Source organism: Medicago sativa, chromosome 2 (genome assembly GCF_051527215.1).
Source record: "Medicago sativa cultivar Bolivia chromosome 2, Bolivia_mono, whole genome shotgun sequence".
NCBI lineage: Eukaryota > Viridiplantae > Streptophyta > Magnoliopsida > Fabales > Fabaceae > Medicago > Medicago sativa.
Window position 1 is genome coordinate 71,270,535 of NC_140750.1, and position 19,151 is coordinate 71,289,685.

Here is a 19,151-nt window from a genome sequence, read left to right on the forward strand (position 1 = left end):
AAAAGAGGGCATAGCCTGTTGCTTATAGTATTTTAATGATCATATATATTAAACATTCAATTGCCAATCACTAATTTTGGAAGATAAAATTAGTGATTGCCAATCATATATATTTTCGTTGAGAGAGTAAGATAAAAATTCAATTGCCAATCATATATATTTTCGTTGAGAGAGTAAGATAAAAATATGTTCCTCATTTAATCTAATGGACATAATCAACTTTCCCATGGTGGGAAAAAACTCCACTTTTCCATACTAAATTCCACCTTTTGCTTTGGCGGCTAGGAAATCTTTGTGAATCTCGGTTTGCGTTGGTTTGACTCCCTGGATGATTTTATTGAATAATTTTTTTAAATGCATTAGAAATTAAAAACAGTGCTATGCAAGATTCAAATTTGGGACACGGGACATGACATCTTTCAAATTAACCGTTAGGACACACACTATACAATCTTCATTTGTAAAGGTAACATATCCTTTATTATAAAAGTTAGACTTGGTTAGCAAACATGTTGCCCTAATTTGCCCTAATCCCTAGTATTTTTCCCTCTTAAACATGCTAATCTAATCTCACCCGTTGATTCAATCTATATTCTCAAACTCCTCATTTTCTCTCATATAACTTAGTTAATGCTAATTGAAAACGAATAACACACTTTTAATGCAATTGAAAACGAATAACACACTTTTAATGGCAATTGAAAACGTAGTTAATGCCAATTCGATTAACAACCCCCTACAAACTTTTAAACCATATCCTCTTCTCATGTTAACTTGAGAACTTTCAACATTAACGATTGCATACCAATTATCCACTCCTACCATCATTTTTACATCAAAACAGTTTAGACTTAACAATGGAAAGTGATGCATTAACTCTCTTAGCAGTGCACTGCTTAAAGGGTATAATGTTTCATCTTCTTTCTTGATCTCTTATGTGTTGTTCATTTATATTTTTCAGCTTGCACTAATTTCTTTGAATCTTTGATCTTTTTCAGCTCCATTAGATCCAAATCCTATAACGGATTTGGACAAGTTTGTTAACAGATTGCGAGTTCAATATAGAACTCTTCGACTTGAGTTCCATGTAACAGATGTGAGTGCAAGACTACTAATACTGTGTTTTTATAAATGTAAACAATTCAAATTAAAAGTTCATTTGATCATTTTTGTCGCTTACAAATTTCGGATGTATATGTTTTCCAGGGTGCACTTATGTTGCCAAAAACATTTGTCTCTGATTTTGGTGGGAGAAGTATTTAACTGATTTTGATGTCACTTCTGGATTTATGGTATTTATGCTATTGCTAATCGTATTTAAATTTGACTGTCATACATGTAACAGGTCAAATTTCAAATATTTATGAAATTGATTAATGATGTTTCATTGTGAATAAAAGAAACTTATTGCTCATTATTGCTAATCGTTAACATCATTGTGACTTAAAAAAACTTATTGCTCATACGAAATAAAAGAGGTTAGTATTGCTAATCGAATAAAAGTAAACAGTAATGATATTTATGGAACTTAATGACATTTCAGGAAGAGTGAAAGAGAGATTAGCACGTAGTTATTACAGAAATCGAATTACTAATTTGACTGTCATCCATGTAACAATTCAAATTAATTTCAAAAATTTATGAAATTGATTAATTAATGATATTTGATTGTGAATAATAGAAACTTATTGCTCATTATTGCTAATCGTTAACATCATTGTGAATAAAAGAAACTTATTGCTCATACGAAATGGAAAAGGTTAGTAGTGCTAATCGAATAAAAGAAAAAAGTAATGATATTTATAGAACTTAATGACGTTTCATTTCATGAAGAGGAAAAGAAAGATTATCACGTACTTATTTAAAAAAATTAATACATATCAAGGTTAATTGCTTTTATGTAGTATGCACTAATTGCTTTTATTGTTTTTCGTATAGGAATTGCTTTTAATTGCTATAACTAATTACTTTTAATTGCTTTTCGTATAAGACTTGATTGCAGAACCGTTTTAGGTGCATATTTTCGTATAGGAATTGCTTTTAATTGCTTTTATGCAGTATGCACTAATTGCTCTACCAATTACTACCTATTTAAAGCAATTATGACGTAGTTATCGCAAAAATCGAATTAGAAATTTAATTTGACTGTCCTCCATGTAACAAAGTCAAATTTCATATATTTATGAAATTGATTAATGATAGTTCATTGTGAATAAAAGAAACTTATTGCTCATTATTGTTAATCGTTATTTCAGGTCATGAATAGATGTTAAATTAATAAACCAAATTGAAATCGGTATATAATGAATAGTAATTATGCATTACGGGTCAAAAGGCATTATCAAGCATTGTGCAAGCATTATGCTAATCAATTACTATTGCTCATTATTGTTGTTTGTTTTTTAAGGGCTCAAAGTACTACAAAGCAATATGCAGTAATTGCTTTTATGGCTGCAATGAATAGTAATTATTACCAATAGAAGACTATGGTAATTCACATTTAAAACTTTCAAATTCAACTTGCCAATTACCTATTTAAATACCACTTATTTGTGAGAATACAACTATTCAGTTCTTTAAGCAAATATAACTATTTCTTGCACTTGCTAAGATGGCAAACATTTCACCCCCATTTCAGCTGTGACAGGTGGAAAGAAGGATTTGAAGTTGATTGTACGTGTGGCCCATATATGGCTGATCCGTGATAAGGAAAATCCAGACGGTATCATCTTCATGAACATGATATTGGTTGATGATAAGGTATATTATATAAACTTAATGTATAAATAAATGTGTGGTATATTATATAAACTTCATGATATTGATTGATTCGATTACCCGCACGGGTCAATGGACTAGTAATATATAATATTCAACTTCATTCTATAATATGTGTATACATACCTAGTAAAAATAATTTTTTTAGGGTTTGGGTGGACCGTGACCCGCCTATGCCCATGAGAGGTTTCACCTAATACTCTTTTCATTCATCTCCAAGAGGGGTATGTAAGTGTTTAAGAACAAATATATAAACTTGTAAAGTATTTAAATTTTAAATGGTTTATGTAAGTTTCTATAGTTAGGTAAGGTGTTACACATTGTGTCAAGTAGTTCAGTCCAATTAGGTTGTGTACTTACTACTTAAGATATGAACGAAATACATAAGTAGGATATAAAATATAGCTAATAAGTCAAGGAAAAACATTGTTAAGATATAGAAACTTTCTTTGAGAGGTTTTTTCTTTGTTTAAATGATACACTTATTTTAAGACCAATGGAGTAATAGTAAATAAAAAGTACATAAGGTTCTGAGAAAAATTTGAACAAACTGTACACAGAAATCCATTAATCTCAAGACTAATACTACTATCAACTTACAACAGAAATTCTACTGAAGTGCACAAAAATAAATGTAAGAAGTGCTGACTTGAAAATGGTAGATAAAGGAATCCCATATTTTCCCCTAGCAAACAACCCTTTCAAAAATGGCCAATAACATACTACTAGATACACACTACACATTAACTCACCTAGTTCACATCCATTCCCACTATGAGCTGCTAATTGCACCCCCAAAATCTTAACAACAAGTGCTGTAAATTGCACAAGCAAAATGGTTGTGCCAACCACAAAAGCTGGGGACTCATCAAATGTGAACCTACCAGCATTTGCATCATCTTCAGCAGCACCAGAAGTTGGACTTTCCTTTTGTGTTACTTCAAAGATTGTATCAGATATCCCTAAGAGCTTAATCATGCCACTCAAAAATCCAATAAACCATACACTTGTTGATCTTATTGTAATCATTCTCTGATTGTTCCACCAAAATCTTAATGATAATCCTTTTGATAGATATTCTTGTAGTGTATGTATAGTATAGATCACAAAAAGAGTTAAAGGAATCCATAGCCCAAGTCCCTGGAATAAGACAGCGAAAGGTGAACAAAATTAACGATTGTACAACACAAAGTTTTACACGTGCGTCCAATTATATCTGACAAATAGTCTCACAAGTACGTATGCTAGTAGATAGGCTCCAATAGACTAATGCAAAAAACCCTCAATATTTAATTCAACTTGCTACTAGAAATTTAATGCGAAAATCTAACCTTAGGAAAGATACTGGTGTTGGTGATTATGCAATATGCAACTAGGGCTGCATAAGAAACTTCAAAGACCGAACGCAGACCCCAATTGGTAAGCCAACAATAAGACAAGCCAGCCCTAAATTGGATTTTACCAAAGAGGGTACCCATAACAGGAGAATGCTTGCTAAAGAAGACAACTGTGAGGCCTGAAGACCATCTCTTTTGTTGGATCATTGTAGTAAGTAATCCTCCGGGAGCGCAGCCCATGAAGGCGGTTGGCTCCGGTGTACAACATTCTGATCTCCAACCTTTTCTTTGCATGTTCAATTCAGTTGGTACATCCTCTGATATTGATCCATATAACCAGCCCATCTGAAGTTTCCAAAATCCTCAAAGTTAATTAACAAAGTTTAATGGAGATGCATCGACAATATAAAATAGTTTTACACCGACATTTAACGGGAGTTCATGATATGACAACACAAGCCAACTCTATGACTTCAATTTAAAATTAACTGCAAAATGTTTGATTCTCATTGGACTCATTGGACGTCAGCGTACAAATAGTTTACATTGACAATGCATGTCTCCTGTTCTCATTAACAAAAAATAAATTTTGCAAATAGTTTGTGTGAAAAATAAATTTGTTTATGTAACTTACCTGTTTACCCCAACAAGTGCCATATTCATATCCACAATCAGATACTTGGATTGCTTTATCAAGAAGAATGGAAGGACTGATACCATCAATTGAATTATCACTCCCTTCAAAAGCATGTGTTACTGATTTGACAAACTCTCTTGAGCTTCCAAATTGCTGTATTAATATCTTTTCTGTTATTTTTCCTAATAAAGATACAAAATAGTGAGTTTTTTTAGTATCATATAGGAATCAACTATTAATAGTAACTGACTAAGATATGGAATGAATAAGTGACCTTTTCTTCCATATTGAATTTCATCAGGATAAAGACCATATATAGCATTTCTTCTATGGAAGGTGTTTGTTCCTCCATAGAAAGGTCCTTGAAGTCCTCCCATGCCCTTTATTATGTACTGCATAAAGCAAAACAAAACATAAAACATTTATAAACACTAAATTGTAAGAGGTAAAGTGAGAGATGCATTTGAAGATGTGAAGAAACCTCAAACGAAGCCACCCATTGATTTCCAAAAGGGTCATCTTTAATTCCATCATAAAATTGTTGAAAACATTGAACAAATGCAACATCTTTTCCATTTTTAGAATCCATCAAAATGCACATAGCATGTTGAATAATCTTGGCATTGTTCACAACCATGTCACAGTCTACGTTCAACATAAAAGGCGCATTGGTCATCAATCCTGAGACTCTTGTCTACGAATTTCAATTGAGAAAGATAAGCATGGATCCCACAAAAATAAAATTAGAATTTCGCAATGCTAGATATTAGTCAGAAAAATTACCAACACATTCATAGCTCCTGCTTTGTAATTGTGTTCATACTTTGGTCTCTTCTCTCTAGATATGTAGACTAAGTGAGGCAATCCATCAGAAAGACCATCATTGTTCTCCAATATAACCTGCCAACGTGTAATGTTAGTCTTTTAGGTTTGTTCGAATTCAAGCATGAGTACTTGGTCCTACATCGACTAGGAATGAACGAACTTAGATATGTCTAGAAATTTTGGTGAAACTGCGGTGTCCTGGTCTCTCTTGTCGGTCACGACAGTCAACCTCCCCGAAAAACAAGGATTACATGTAGTATATAGATGCATGAATATTTTTTACTATATTAGTTAGTACCTTAACTATACTTGGATGATTTCTTTTTTCTGTATTTAAGAACACCGCATATTCTCCCTCAAATTGGAATGAAGTTGAATTTAGCGTCACATCTTCAATTTTGTGGCTAAGATTGTCATACATATCCTGCAACAAACACAAAAGACAAACCATTATACTTCTTATGTCATAACTCATAACATGTATATCAATCATTGCAGGGTAATATTATTTTACTTACCTTCATTTTTAACCATTCTTGTTTAAATTCTGGTGAATCTTCACTATTGGTAACTTCAGAAAAATATCTAAAAGGTGCTCTAACTTGTATATTATACTTCTTACAGAAAGGTACCCAAAACTTAGCAAATTTGGAAGCTTCCAAAAGACCATAGAAAGTAAAAACAGAACAGCCATCATCAGAAACATAACAAGCTAGCTTATTAGCTGGATAATCAAGAGCCAATAGAGACAAAACAGTGTTCAATGTGATGATTGGTGGTTCAAGTACAGGATCTGCTGTTGTCACAAACAAATCCACACGCGGAAGCTCATTCTCAGGTACTCTAGTAGGAAAAAAAATAAAAAAATAAGCACAAACCTTGAGAGACTAATTAGCAAGAGAAATAGTTTGCGAAAACTTTTTAAGTGGTTGGTATAGTTTGAATAAGTTAAAATAAGTAGGTAATTACATTCAATAGTTAGTTAATGGATATATCAGATGACAAAAATCATTAAGCATCTTCAAGATAATTTCATTAACTACGAACTCGAAAGTGGTAACCATTATTTTCAAGTGTTATTTAGTGGTTAATCAATTTTGACACCTCATATATCCATTAAGCATCTTAACTACATACTTGAACTGAACACTTATCATGTTGTAACGAAATCAGTGCAAGACTTCATGGAAATGTTGTTAACCGCCACTGCAGCATAAACTGCAACATCAAGATTAATTTTGATATCGATCTTGATGTCGCTGCAACTCTTGATTGAGTTGCATCAATTACATACACAGAGTAAAGACAGTAACTTCCAAGAATATCAAATATTGCGACGTGACAGTTTATATTACATACCGTTGAAGAAGACGGTTTGGATATGTTTTGGTAACAGCAGGACTCCATTTGGTGTTGAGAACCACAATCCAAGTATAAGTGAACCAAGATTCACATGAGAAAGCAAGAAACCATGGCAGTGTGAAGGTTTTGTTGCTGATGGAGAAGAAAATACGGTAACAAAGAAGAGAAAATAAAAGGATTAAAATCAAGAGGTCTATTGCTCTTTGAAGTGTGCGTTTAATCCAAATTTTTTCATAGAGAGGAAGATTTTCTTGGTTGACCATTCTGCAGATGATAGAAAGCAAAGTAGAATAAGAGCAAGATTATTATATTTGAGATTCTTTGGAGAGTGTGCTACTGCTATATATGCTACTATCATAGAAGATAATATTCTAAAGGGGAAATACTAACGTTCAAAATACATCTTGCATTTTTGCAATGTGCATTATTGACATGACTTACTTTGACCATACATTTTAACTAAGGGCAGTGTTAACTTGTGCCCTTAGGGCACATATTAAGAAACCTAAAAGAAGAAACTTCCTATAAAATTTTGTGCTTTTAAATGATTAAAAAGTTAAATATTAAATGCAATGCACACATTCCAATAAGTTTTTTCTATATTTGAATCATTAACTTGTGCCTTGAGGGCACAAGTTAACATTTCCCTTTAACTAATATATAAATACAAATATTAACTTGTAAGATGTTGTTTGATTTATCTCAACAAATATTTTCAAAATATTAAATTTTTATAATTTTTTACTTATAATTAAAGATATTAATGGTCAAATTGTGGGGTCCAGCCATTGGCACATGACCAAGATACATTTGACAAAATGGAAGGTTGCATGTGATGACAAGTAGTAAAGGTGCATGATGCACACATGGTGTAGTGTATAAATAACACATGTTGTGGTGCATGCAAGTGACACTTGATGTTTTGCATGAAAGGCAAATGACGAGCGCCTTCTTAAATACAGTGGAAATTAAAAATTCAACTTTTCAACACATTGGAACTTAAAAAAAAGAAGAAATTTTAACTTGGAATTTGTGTATTTTTTTTTTGTAACAATCTTGGAATTTGTGTATTCAACATATTGGAACTTAAAAAAAATCAATTTTTCATACAACAAATTTGTAAATTATTTCCTTAGAGTGCCCTTAAGATACTTTTTAAGAAGTTCAGAAAAGAAATTTTATTTTGAGATTTGTGTATTCAACACATTGGAACTTAAAATACATTAAATTTGTAGATTATTTCCTTATTAAGTGCCTTTAAGATACTTTTTAAGAAGACCACAAAATAAATTTTATCTTGGGATTTGTGTATTCAACACATTAGAACTTAAAAAAAACAACTTTTCATACATTAAATTTGTAAATAATTTCCTTAGTAAGTGCCCTTGAGATACTCCATCCATTTCAAAATGAGTGTCGTTTAAGGTTTTGATACACTGATTAAAAAGTAATAATTAGACATAACACTCTTACTAAACTACCCTTACTTTATAAGAAAAAACAAAATTAAAGTTGTATTGGAAATTGTGAGAGAGAAAAGTTGGAGTATTTTAATGAGGGTAAAGTTGGAAGAAAAAAATTAAAGTTGTATTCAAAATGTAAGGTGACATTCATTTTGAAACAAATTTTCTTGACTAAAATGACATTCATTATGAAACAGATTCAAAGAATAAATTTTATCTTGGGATTTGTGTATTCAACACATTGGAACTTTAAAAAAACAATTTTTCATATATTAAATTTGTAAATTATTTCCTTAATAAGTGCCCTTAAGATACCTCCTCCGTCCCATAATACTTGACACAGTTGACCTTATTACGTATGTCAATGCATAATTTTGAGCTTAAATATCTTGAATAATATATTAGAAAAAATTATGAAAATTAGATATTTTGAAAATACTCATCGAGACAAATCTAACGACATCTTATATGATATTATTTATCTTTGTATATTAGTAGAAAAATATGACAAAAGTAAGATAGGTCAAAATTACACATTTTCAAATGGATAATTTATTACGGGACGGAGTGAGTACTTTTTAAGAAGTCAAGACAAAAAAAATTATCTTAGGATTTATGTATTCAACACGAACTTAAAAAATCAACTTTTCATACATTAAATTTGTAAATTATTTCCTTAGTAAGTGCCCTTAAGATACTTTTTAAGAAGTCCAAGGAAATTTTTTTATCTTAGAATTTGTTTATTTAACACATTGAAACTTAAAAAATCATTTTTTCATACATTAAATTTGTAAATTATCTTGGACCCATATTTTAATCTATCAATCATTCCTTAGTTGGTATTAAAAATAACATTTAAAAAAAATGGAAATAAAAGTTATCTAGAGATAACCTTAGCACTCAAACAGTATATTTTTATCCATTATTCAGTTGTTCTCTTTATTGTATATTTTAGTTTTCGGGTAGAGTATTGTATACTTTTTTTTTTATAGCAAATATCATGCTCATACCATATTAATTGAATCTTTATCCACCGTACCGACTTAAATTTTTGTCTCTTGTTTTGAACTATATAGGCCTCAGAAAATAAATTTTCAAATGACCAATGTCCCATTGAGATGACATGTGAGAGAGTACTACATAAGTATTTTATGTGTAAACTAGTATCCACCGCACGCAACTGCAAATATTAATCCTTCGAATTATGTGGAACTCAAATAATCACAAGTATTTGACACACGATTTGAACGTATAAATAATTTTTTTTGATTATTTTAAAAACTTATTAATTTATTTTTTCTCTTTATCTTTTCTCAAATGTGTGAGTATGTTGAAATAAAGTGTCTAAATCACTAAAGAGAAGTGCTAGAACACTTCCTTTTCAACATCCTATCTCAAGACTTTGACTAGTATGCGGTTGTATATGTTATTCAATTAGTGGTGATAAAGACTCTTTATTAAAGAGTTTAGACAATTATTCTGAGGGTTACGCGAACAAGTATCTTAAGGACACTCGTTAATGATAGGGCCGTTCATGGGGAGGTGCAAACAGTTCTATTGAGCTGGGCCTCTCCAATTTTGAGGCCCAAAATATTTTTTAACATATATAATGCACTAAAGATTTTAATATATACCAATAGCATTGAAAAGTTTACATCTTGGAAGTCATGGTCCTAGTGGTAAAATGTGGAGATGTTGAACTTGTGTACTCTGGTCTCGTTCAACTCTTGTGAGAGCTGATTTTTGTTTTTTCATCATTTAATTTTTTTGTTCAACTCCCGTGAGAGCTGATTTTTGTTTTTTTATCATTTAATTTTTTTTTCCAGCATAGTAGGGCATCTTTTTTGCCTAATTTTTATGGACTTTAGGTTTATCCTTATTTATTAATTTTGTTAAGTCTGCAGCAACTAAACCTAATATTTTCCCTCATAATACTAACCCTAATTTTTTTTTATAGGTTTTGTTATTTTTACGTTTTGTTACATCCTTATTTATTAATTTTGTTAAGTCTGCAGTAACTAAACCTAATATTTTCCCTCCTAATACTAACCCTAATTTTTTTAGGTTTTGTTATTTTTACGTTTTGTTACATCCCTCAAATATATCCTTATATCCTTATTTATTAATTTTGTTAAGTCTGCAGCAATTAAACCTAATATTTTCCCTCCTACTACTAACCCTAATTTTTTTAGGTTTTGTTATTGTTACGTTTTTTTACATCCCTCAAATATATTCTTATCCTTATTTATTAATTTTGTTAAGTCTGCAACAACTAAACCTAATATTTCCCTCCTAATACTAACCCTAATTTTTTCAAGTTTTGTTATTTTTACGTTTTGTTACATCCCTCGAATATATCCTTATATCCTTACTAGACTTTTGACCCGTGCGACGCACGGGTCTTCTCGACTATAATAGAGACCAATAAATAATCTTTAACCCGTAAGATCATGGGTCGATCAATAAACGTAAATTAGATTATTAGAGATACAATGTTAGAATCAAATGATAATAAAAAAAATTATAAAGGAAAAAAGATAAAAAGAATACAAAATTATATTGTTGCACGGATCAATTTTATTTATTACTTTTATTAATCAAAAAAAAAAAATTATTTATTACTTTTATAGTTAAACATAAAAAATTAATGCAGTTCATGGTTCCTAACAAATTATTTAGGGTAGCCGAGTTTGCATGGAAATTAGGGTATTCTGTTTGTAAACGTATTAAATAAGTGTACAACAACTTGTCAAAAAAAAATCTACAGAAATAATAGGTTAAGTTGTTGCAGACCTAATAAAATTAATAAATAATAAGGATTAAGATATCTATTAAATTTTTGCTTTGAAAAAATTCACGGTTATTAGAGAGAGAAATGAAAAACATATATGATGCAAATTTAGAGCCAAAATTTTAGGATAGAGTTGTTGCAAACCTAATAAGAGATTAGTGGAGGGAAAAATTAGGTTAAGTTGTTGCAGACTTAACAAAATTAATAAATAAGGATTTATTAATTTTGTTAAGTCTGTAGCAACTAAACCTAATATTTTCCCTCCTACTACTAACCCTAATTTTTTTAGGTTTTGTTATTTTTACGTTTTGTTACATCCCTCAAATATTTTAACAAGCAACAAATTTTACTAGTAGGAAGGGATTTACAATTTATGCAAATTTGTTTCTGTCATATATAATTGTTTTGGATTTTTTCGTTCTTCTATTCTTATATAGTTTATGTATAAGTTATTCAACTTACCATCAATCTAATTTATTCGGCCATAATTATGTTAGTTGTTTTGGGAGTTAAACATATTACTATAACAAGCAGTGGTAGGATGATTTACAGTAGGATAGTTGACGTATGATAATTTACAAGGAAAATTATCATTAAAACTAAGTGCACAATATAAATGACATAAATATAGAATCATGACAGATATTTTAAACTTACATACAGAACTGATAGGAATCAAAATACATTTGCTTTGTTTCAGTAATTTATAATTTGTGTGGTGTTTTTGCCAAAATCTCTTTCGTTAAAAAATTATGGATTGCTGCTCAATGTCGCTAAAAATATTTTGAATCAATTGCACAATCTGCTTTTATAGTTCTATTTAAAATTATGACATTAAAATTATAAGTTGGGATTGTACTATAAAATTTTGCTTTTGTCTACTACATTTATAATGTCCTAAAAATATTATTAACAGATGACAATGAAGACTGTATTAACACCACTTCAAATGTAGTGTATAAGGAGATTTTTCAAAATGTGTGAACAACCATTGTATGTTCTTAATTCTTTTATTATCTATGTAATGGATCATATCACAATATATTAGCTTCTCCATTTTCTATGACCCGGGCGGTAGTACGGGTAAAAGTTCTAGTATATCCTAAATACTATCTCCTCTTCTTCCAATAAGCTCTAACAACAAACATTATAATTATTTCTGAAAAAAAAACAAACATTATAATTATTCTCTCAAAAAATAAAATAAAAAACATTATAATTTTTTTTTTGCTCTTTTAAAAAAATTGTATTTTTATTTTGACTAGGGGCCTATTTTTATTTGAGAGCCGAGCCTCCATTTTTGTAGGAACGACCCTGGTTAATGAAACTAAAAGTAGTATATTTGCATATATTTAACAATATTTTAATTATTAAAAATTCAAATTCATATCTTTTCACCATTTTTCAATGCAATATATTTCTATTTGTATCTTCTTAACCAATGTCTTAAGGACACTCTTTAACATTTCCCTTATTATTAATGGTGTCAAGCAAGTTGGCTTATGCTGGTTCTCAATCAATCATCATATACTCTTCAAAACATCTTTGTTCTAACGACAATCAACATGGAAAAAAAAAATTGTTTTTTAAAGTCTAACTCAACGGACAATGTTGATATTGTTAAGTTAGACACCTTCATTTGAGTTGGAAATAGAAACATTAATTTTGTGTGTGACTGGACCATCACATTTTTTTCTTAAAAACAAATTAAAACAATGACCTCCCTCCGGTCTTGAATGTAAGAAACAAAATAAAAAAATTGGTGGTCTCAAATGTAAGCAAGAGTATAATTAAATCATCCTATTAAATGCGACCATTCCAATTTTATCATTCCCATGTTGAGTTCAAAAGTCACATTCATGACTTAAATGTACTATAATTCTAAGACAAGGGCAAAATTGGAAAGGTATAATATTTTATCATGACTTAAGTGTAGTCAATCCACTTTCTTAATACCGGAAGGAACATTTTAGGAAAAAAAAAATTTGAAGGAATTTTTTTTTGTGGTAGCTGGGGTTTGAACCCCGAACCTTGTATATATTATACATTGTCCATAGCAACTGAGCTAAGCTCAGGAGGATTTTTGAAGGAAATTTAATAACACGTTAAAAATTCCCTCCCCTAAAAAAACAAAAAGAATAGATTAATAAAAAAAATCAAGGGCCCGATTGAATGAGTTTTGATTTTTAGTTTTAAATTCTATTTTCGAAATCAATTTTCAAAAACCGTTTTAAAAAAGAAAACAAAAAATAAAATTATTTGGTGTTCTCATGTTTTAAAACTGTTTTTCAGAAGAGAAAATGAAAAAAATTGTTTGGTATATTTTTTTTCGATTTTTTTTTTGGTAGTGAAAAAAAATTATTTTGAAAACGTGAAAACTTGTTTAGCATATATTTTATTTTAAATTTAAAAAAAAAAGTTGTTTGTCTCTATAAATAGACAATTTCTATTCTTTCAAAAAAAATAAAATAGACAATTTATATGGTACACCCCAACGTTAACTATATACACTGATCTTAAAATTAATAGCTAAAATTAATAAAACTAAATCTTTAGCTATATATATTAATAGGAGACTAAGAAACAAGAATCTTCAAATTATTAGCATATCCCATGTTCAGAAACCCTTTTCATGTTTCCCATCCTTTCTATCTGCTGTACATCTTTTTTTTCCTTTCAATTACATAGCTCTAATAAGAATAATTTTGTCAATTCAATTAGACATTAAAGGTTGTAGAGAATCATCTTCATCACTAGTCATTGCAAACAAGCCAAATGCCTATTACATATTGTCAAACACTTCTAATATGCATAGATTAGCGATGAAATACTAAGGTGTTACAAATTTAATTCTATAGTTACCTAAGGTGTTACCCATTTTGTACATAGAAATCCATTAAATCTCAGGAGTAATATCAACTTATAGGAGTAATTCTACAAAAGTGCACAAAAATTAAAGCAAAAAGTGCTGACTTGAAAATGGTAGATAAGGGAATCCCATACTCACCCCTAGCAAACAACCCTTTCAGAAATGGCCAGTAACAAACTACTAGATATACACTACACATCAATTCACCTATTCCACACTCATTTCCACTATGAGCTTCTAATTGCACCCCCAAAATCTTAATAACAAGTGCTGTCAACTGCACAAGCAAAATGGTTGTGCCAACCACAAAAGCTGGGGACTCATCAAATGTGAACCTACCAGCATTTGCATCATCTCCAATAACACCAGAAGTTGGACTTTCCTTTTGTGTTACTTCAAAGACTGTATCAGATATCCCTAAGAGCTTAAGCATGGCACTCAAAAATCCTATAAACCATACACTTGTTGATCTTATTGTAACCATTCTCTGATTGTTCCACCAATATCTTAATGAAAACCCTTTTACTTTATACTCTTGTAGAGTATGCATAGTATAGATCACAAAAAGAGTCAAAGTAATCCATAGCCCAGCTCCCTGGAATAAGACAGTGTGAAAAGGAGAAAAAAGTAGTATATCAAGCTCATAATTAGTGAGATCTTTAGTAAGATTTTAACGACTATGCACGACAAATAAGTTTTACACGTGCGTTTAATTATATATCACAATACGAACCTAACCGTTGTTATATTATTTCCAAAAACTGTTAAAATTAGTCGGAGATTGGTTATAATTAGTTGCAACTTGCAAGTTGGTTAAGCTTAGTTAGGATCACTAAATAAAATTGTATTCTACATTCACTGTAACCAGCTTGCAATTAACTAGGTACATTTAACAAACTCCAACTGATTTTATGATTAAATGCGAGTGTAATTTTTTTATACTGTCGATGCATACAGCTGTTATGCTCAATGTTTAATTTAACCTTGGCACTAGAAATTGAATGTCAATATCTAACCTCAGGAAAAATACTGGTGTTAGTGATTATGCAATATGCAACTAGGGCTGCATAAGAAACTTCAAAGACCGAACGCAGACCCCAATTGGTAAGCCAACAATAAGACAAGCCAGCCCTAAATTGGATTTTACCAAAGAGGGTACCCATAACAGGAGAATGCTTGCTAAAGAAGACAACTGTAAGGCCTGAAGACCATCTCTTTTGTTGGATCATTGTAGTAAGTAATCCTCCGGGAGCACAGCCTGTAAACGCGGTTGGCTCGGGTGTACAACATTCTGATCTCCAACCTTTCCTTTGCATATTCAATCCAGTTGGTACATCTTCTGATATTGATCCATATAACCAGCCCATCTGAAGTTTCAAAAGATAATCAAGTTTCATATGCATTTTTTAAAAATTTGTGTAATTTTATAGTCTAAGGCTTATTCACAAAATTTATATTTTGCAAGTACTGAAAAATATACCTGTTTACCCCAACAAGTGCTATATTCATATTCACAATCAGATACTTGGATTGCTTCCTCTATAAAATTGGAAGGACTAATACCATTAGTAGAATAATCACTCCCTTCTATAACTTGTGTTGCTGATTTGATAAACTCCTTTGAACTTCCAAATTGTTGTATTAGTACATTCTCGGCTAATTTTCCTAGTAAAGATACAAAATAGCGAGTTTTTTAGTATCATACAGGAATCAACTATTAATACTAATACTAATACTAATACTATCCTCATATAATTACTCAAGCATATTGTAATTTAAGCAAGTGATTGAGCTTAAGTTGTTAACTGGTTCTAGTTAAGGACAAATCATTCGAAAGAACACGAGTTTGACACCATATGTGACACCGCTCTATCTCTATCTGTCACTTAATTTTTCATCTTTCACAACTTACACAGATTACGCACCACATTTTTATCAATCGTGTCCATATCACATTCTGATAAAATAAAGATATATAATGAATAAGTGAATTTCTTATGAGAGAGCAAGACCTTTATTTCCATATTGTATTTGATTAGGATAAAAACCGTAAATAGCATATCTTCTGTGGAAGGTGTTTGATCCTCCATAGTATGGTCCTTGAAGTCCTGCCATACCCCCTATCATGTACTGCAAAAAACAAAACAAAATTTGTTTACAAACACAAATTTATAAGTGGTACGTAGTGAAGTAAGAAATGCATTTGAAGTTGAGATAAAACCTCAAATGCAGCCACCCATTGATTTCCAAAAGGGTCGTCTTTTATTCCATCGTAAAATTTTTGGAAACATTGAACAAAAGCAACATCTTTTCCGTTCTTAGAATCCATCAATATGCAAATAGCATGTTGCATAATCTTGGGATTGTTCACAACCATGTCACAGTCTACGTTCAACATAAAAGGAGCATTGGTCATCAATCCAGAGACTCTTGTCTGCAAATTCCCGTTAAGAAAGATAAGAATGAGTCTCGGAAACATAAGAATTAGTATTTCGCAGAGCTAAATAATATTGGTCAGCGAAATTACCAACACATTCATAGCTCCGGCTTTGTAATTGTGTTCATAATTTGGTCTCTTCTCTCTGGATATGTAGATTAAGTGAGGCAATCCATCAGAATGACCATCCAATATAACCTGTCAACGCATAATGTAAGTGTTTTTTGTTTTGTTAGAACTCATGTGTGAGTCAATTAGGTTCATATCGACTAGGAATGAACTAATTGAGGTGACACAAACACTCAAAACATTTTAGAATGCAAGAACCAGAAATACTTGGAAGAATTTAGGATGTGTGTATATATTAAATTAAATTCTACCTGCTAAAATTTGTTCAATTATAGAACAAGGAAAACATGTACTCTATAGATGCATTTGATATTTTTACTGCAATATTTATTACCTTAATTATACTTGGATGATTCCTTTTTTCTGTATTTGAGAATACTGCAAATTCTCCCTCAAATTGGAATGAAGCTGAATTTCGGGTCACATCTTCCATTTTTTGGCTAAGATTGTCATACATATCCTGCAAAGAAACACAAAGACGAATCATCAATGGTTCACGTACCATCCTACAAATTTGTTACTTGTGCATGCTAAATGCCACCATAGATTTAGATACTTATCTCATAACATGTATCAATAGTTGAAGCGTAATATTATTTTACTTACCTTCATTTGTAACCATTCTTGTTTGAATTCTGGTGAATCATCACTATTGGTAACTTGAGAGAAATATCTAAAAGGTGCTCTAACTTGTATATTATACTTCTTACAGAAAGGAACCCAAAACTTAGCAAATTTGGAAGCTTCCAAAAGACCATAAAAGGTAAAAACAGAACAGCCATCATCAGAAACATAACAAGCTAGCTTATTAGCTGGATAATCAAGAGCCAACAGAGACAAAACAGTGTTCAATGTGATGATTGGTGGTTCTAGAACAGGATCTGCTGTTGTCACAAACAAATCCACACATGGAAGCTCCTGTACTCTATGAGGATAAAAAATAACAAAAAATTAGCACAAGACTTGAGAAACTAATTAGCAAGATAAATGGTTTTTACAACCAAATTTAGACAACTTTTTAAGGGGTTAATGCAGATTAAAGATAAGGATATAAAACTCATTAACCACCAATTTGGACATGGTTAACCATAATTTTCAAGTTTTCAACTAAATGTACGTAGTTAATCACATCCACATCAATGATCGACGAAGTCACTTTGGTGATAAATACGCTTCGATCGTGATCATGGTATATCTATTATCATCTACGGAACTTTATTAAAACGTTGTCAAGAAAATTGTCTAGATTTAATTGTTTAAATATCATAATAGAATTGCAATACAAAATCGATGTCAATGCAATAAAAAAAAAATGCTTAAACTGCGACATATAAACTGAGACATCAAGATTCTTGATATCAATCTTGATGTCGCCATAACTATTGATTGAGTCACATCAATCAATTACATACATTTGTTAGCAATTTATAATAATAACAAATATTGCGACGCGACAGTTTATATTACATACCGTTGAAGGAGACGGTTTGGATATGTTTTGTTAACAGCAGGACTCCATTTGGTATTGAGAAGAATAATCCAAGTGTATGTGAACCAAGATTCACATGAGAAAGCAAGAAACCATGGAATTGTGAAGGTGTTGTTGATACGGTAACAAAGAAGAGAGAATAGGAGGAGTAAGATCAAGATATCTATTGCTCTTTGATATGTTCGTTTGATCCATATTTTTTCATACAGAGGGAGATTTTCTTGGTTGGCCATTCTGCATATGATGGAAATTCTTCAGAATAAGAGCATTTTCCACGTTTACTATATTTGAAATTTTCATACAGAGGGAGAATTTCTTGGTTGGCCATTCTGCATATGATTGTTCCAAGAGAATGTGCTACTCCTAAGGGATATGTACTATTAAAGTTCCTAGGAAAATATAATATTTTAACCATCAATTATTTGTCCTTTTTTGTCAAATAAACTAACACATTTTTCTTTACCAAATAAACTAACACATCTTAAGACCATCCCAACAAAGGATCTCTTCATTTAAAACTTGATGCTTATGAGGTATCATCACTCGAGAAATGTTATTTTGAGTATCTAATGAGATAAAAGTCTCAATAAAGCATCTTAATCTTAAGTGGTACCCGTGTTTTTTTTAATATTGGAATATTGAAATATAGTCATATAAAATTATTTATAAATGTTTAAGAAATTTGTGTGAGGTGCTGAATAAGAGGATTGAATGTCTATTAGTCACTACTATTAAAAATCATAAATGAGCGACGTGTACATGTGAGATCTATTTAAGTACTGAAAAATAGATGTCTCCAATGTGGATACTCAGAGGGTTCGTTGGACTTGTTAAAAAATAAATGATTGAACATATGACAACTTCAATTATGTTGTATTTGATTTGAAAATTGTTTTTGGAACCGGACAAATTGGTGGGGAGGAGATTGAACAAAAACTAGGTTTTTTGTCCATCGCTAAACTACAACCCAACTTTTTATCTCAATTACAAGATGTCTAAAATATCAAAATAATCTTTTATCCTCAAAACATCGT

General features: G+C 30.8%; 2 protein-coding genes across 2 annotated transcripts; both read right to left on the bottom strand.

Moving 5' to 3' along the window:
• Nucleotides 1-3,263: 3,263 nt before the first annotated feature.
• On the bottom strand, nucleotides 3,264-7,252 carry LOC146950332 (cellulose synthase-like protein B4). The gene is made up of 9 exons (XM_085746260.1): nucleotides 6,937-7,252; nucleotides 6,096-6,420; nucleotides 5,876-6,001; nucleotides 5,536-5,652; nucleotides 5,234-5,446; nucleotides 5,027-5,144; nucleotides 4,750-4,934; nucleotides 4,110-4,460; nucleotides 3,264-3,918 (listed from the first exon to the last, which is right to left on the bottom strand). Exons 1-9 carry the CDS (start codon nucleotides 7,200-7,202, stop codon nucleotides 3,370-3,372), a joined length of 2,250 nt encoding a protein of 749 aa, XP_085602386.1. The 5' UTR covers nucleotides 7,203-7,252; the 3' UTR covers nucleotides 3,264-3,369.
• A 6,632-nt stretch (nucleotides 7,253-13,884) lies between these two features.
• LOC146950333 (cellulose synthase-like protein H1) lies at nucleotides 13,885-18,638 on the bottom strand. Its single transcript, XM_085746261.1, has 9 exons — nucleotides 18,100-18,638; nucleotides 17,235-17,553; nucleotides 16,963-17,088; nucleotides 16,590-16,697; nucleotides 16,284-16,496; nucleotides 16,075-16,192; nucleotides 15,543-15,727; nucleotides 15,079-15,429; nucleotides 13,885-14,657 (listed from the first exon to the last, which is right to left on the bottom strand). The coding sequence occupies exons 1-9, from the start codon at nucleotides 18,348-18,350 to the stop codon at nucleotides 14,109-14,111; spliced, it is 2,220 nt and encodes a 739-aa protein (XP_085602387.1). The 5' UTR covers nucleotides 18,351-18,638; the 3' UTR covers nucleotides 13,885-14,108.
• Between the last annotated feature and the right edge of the window lie 513 nt (nucleotides 18,639-19,151).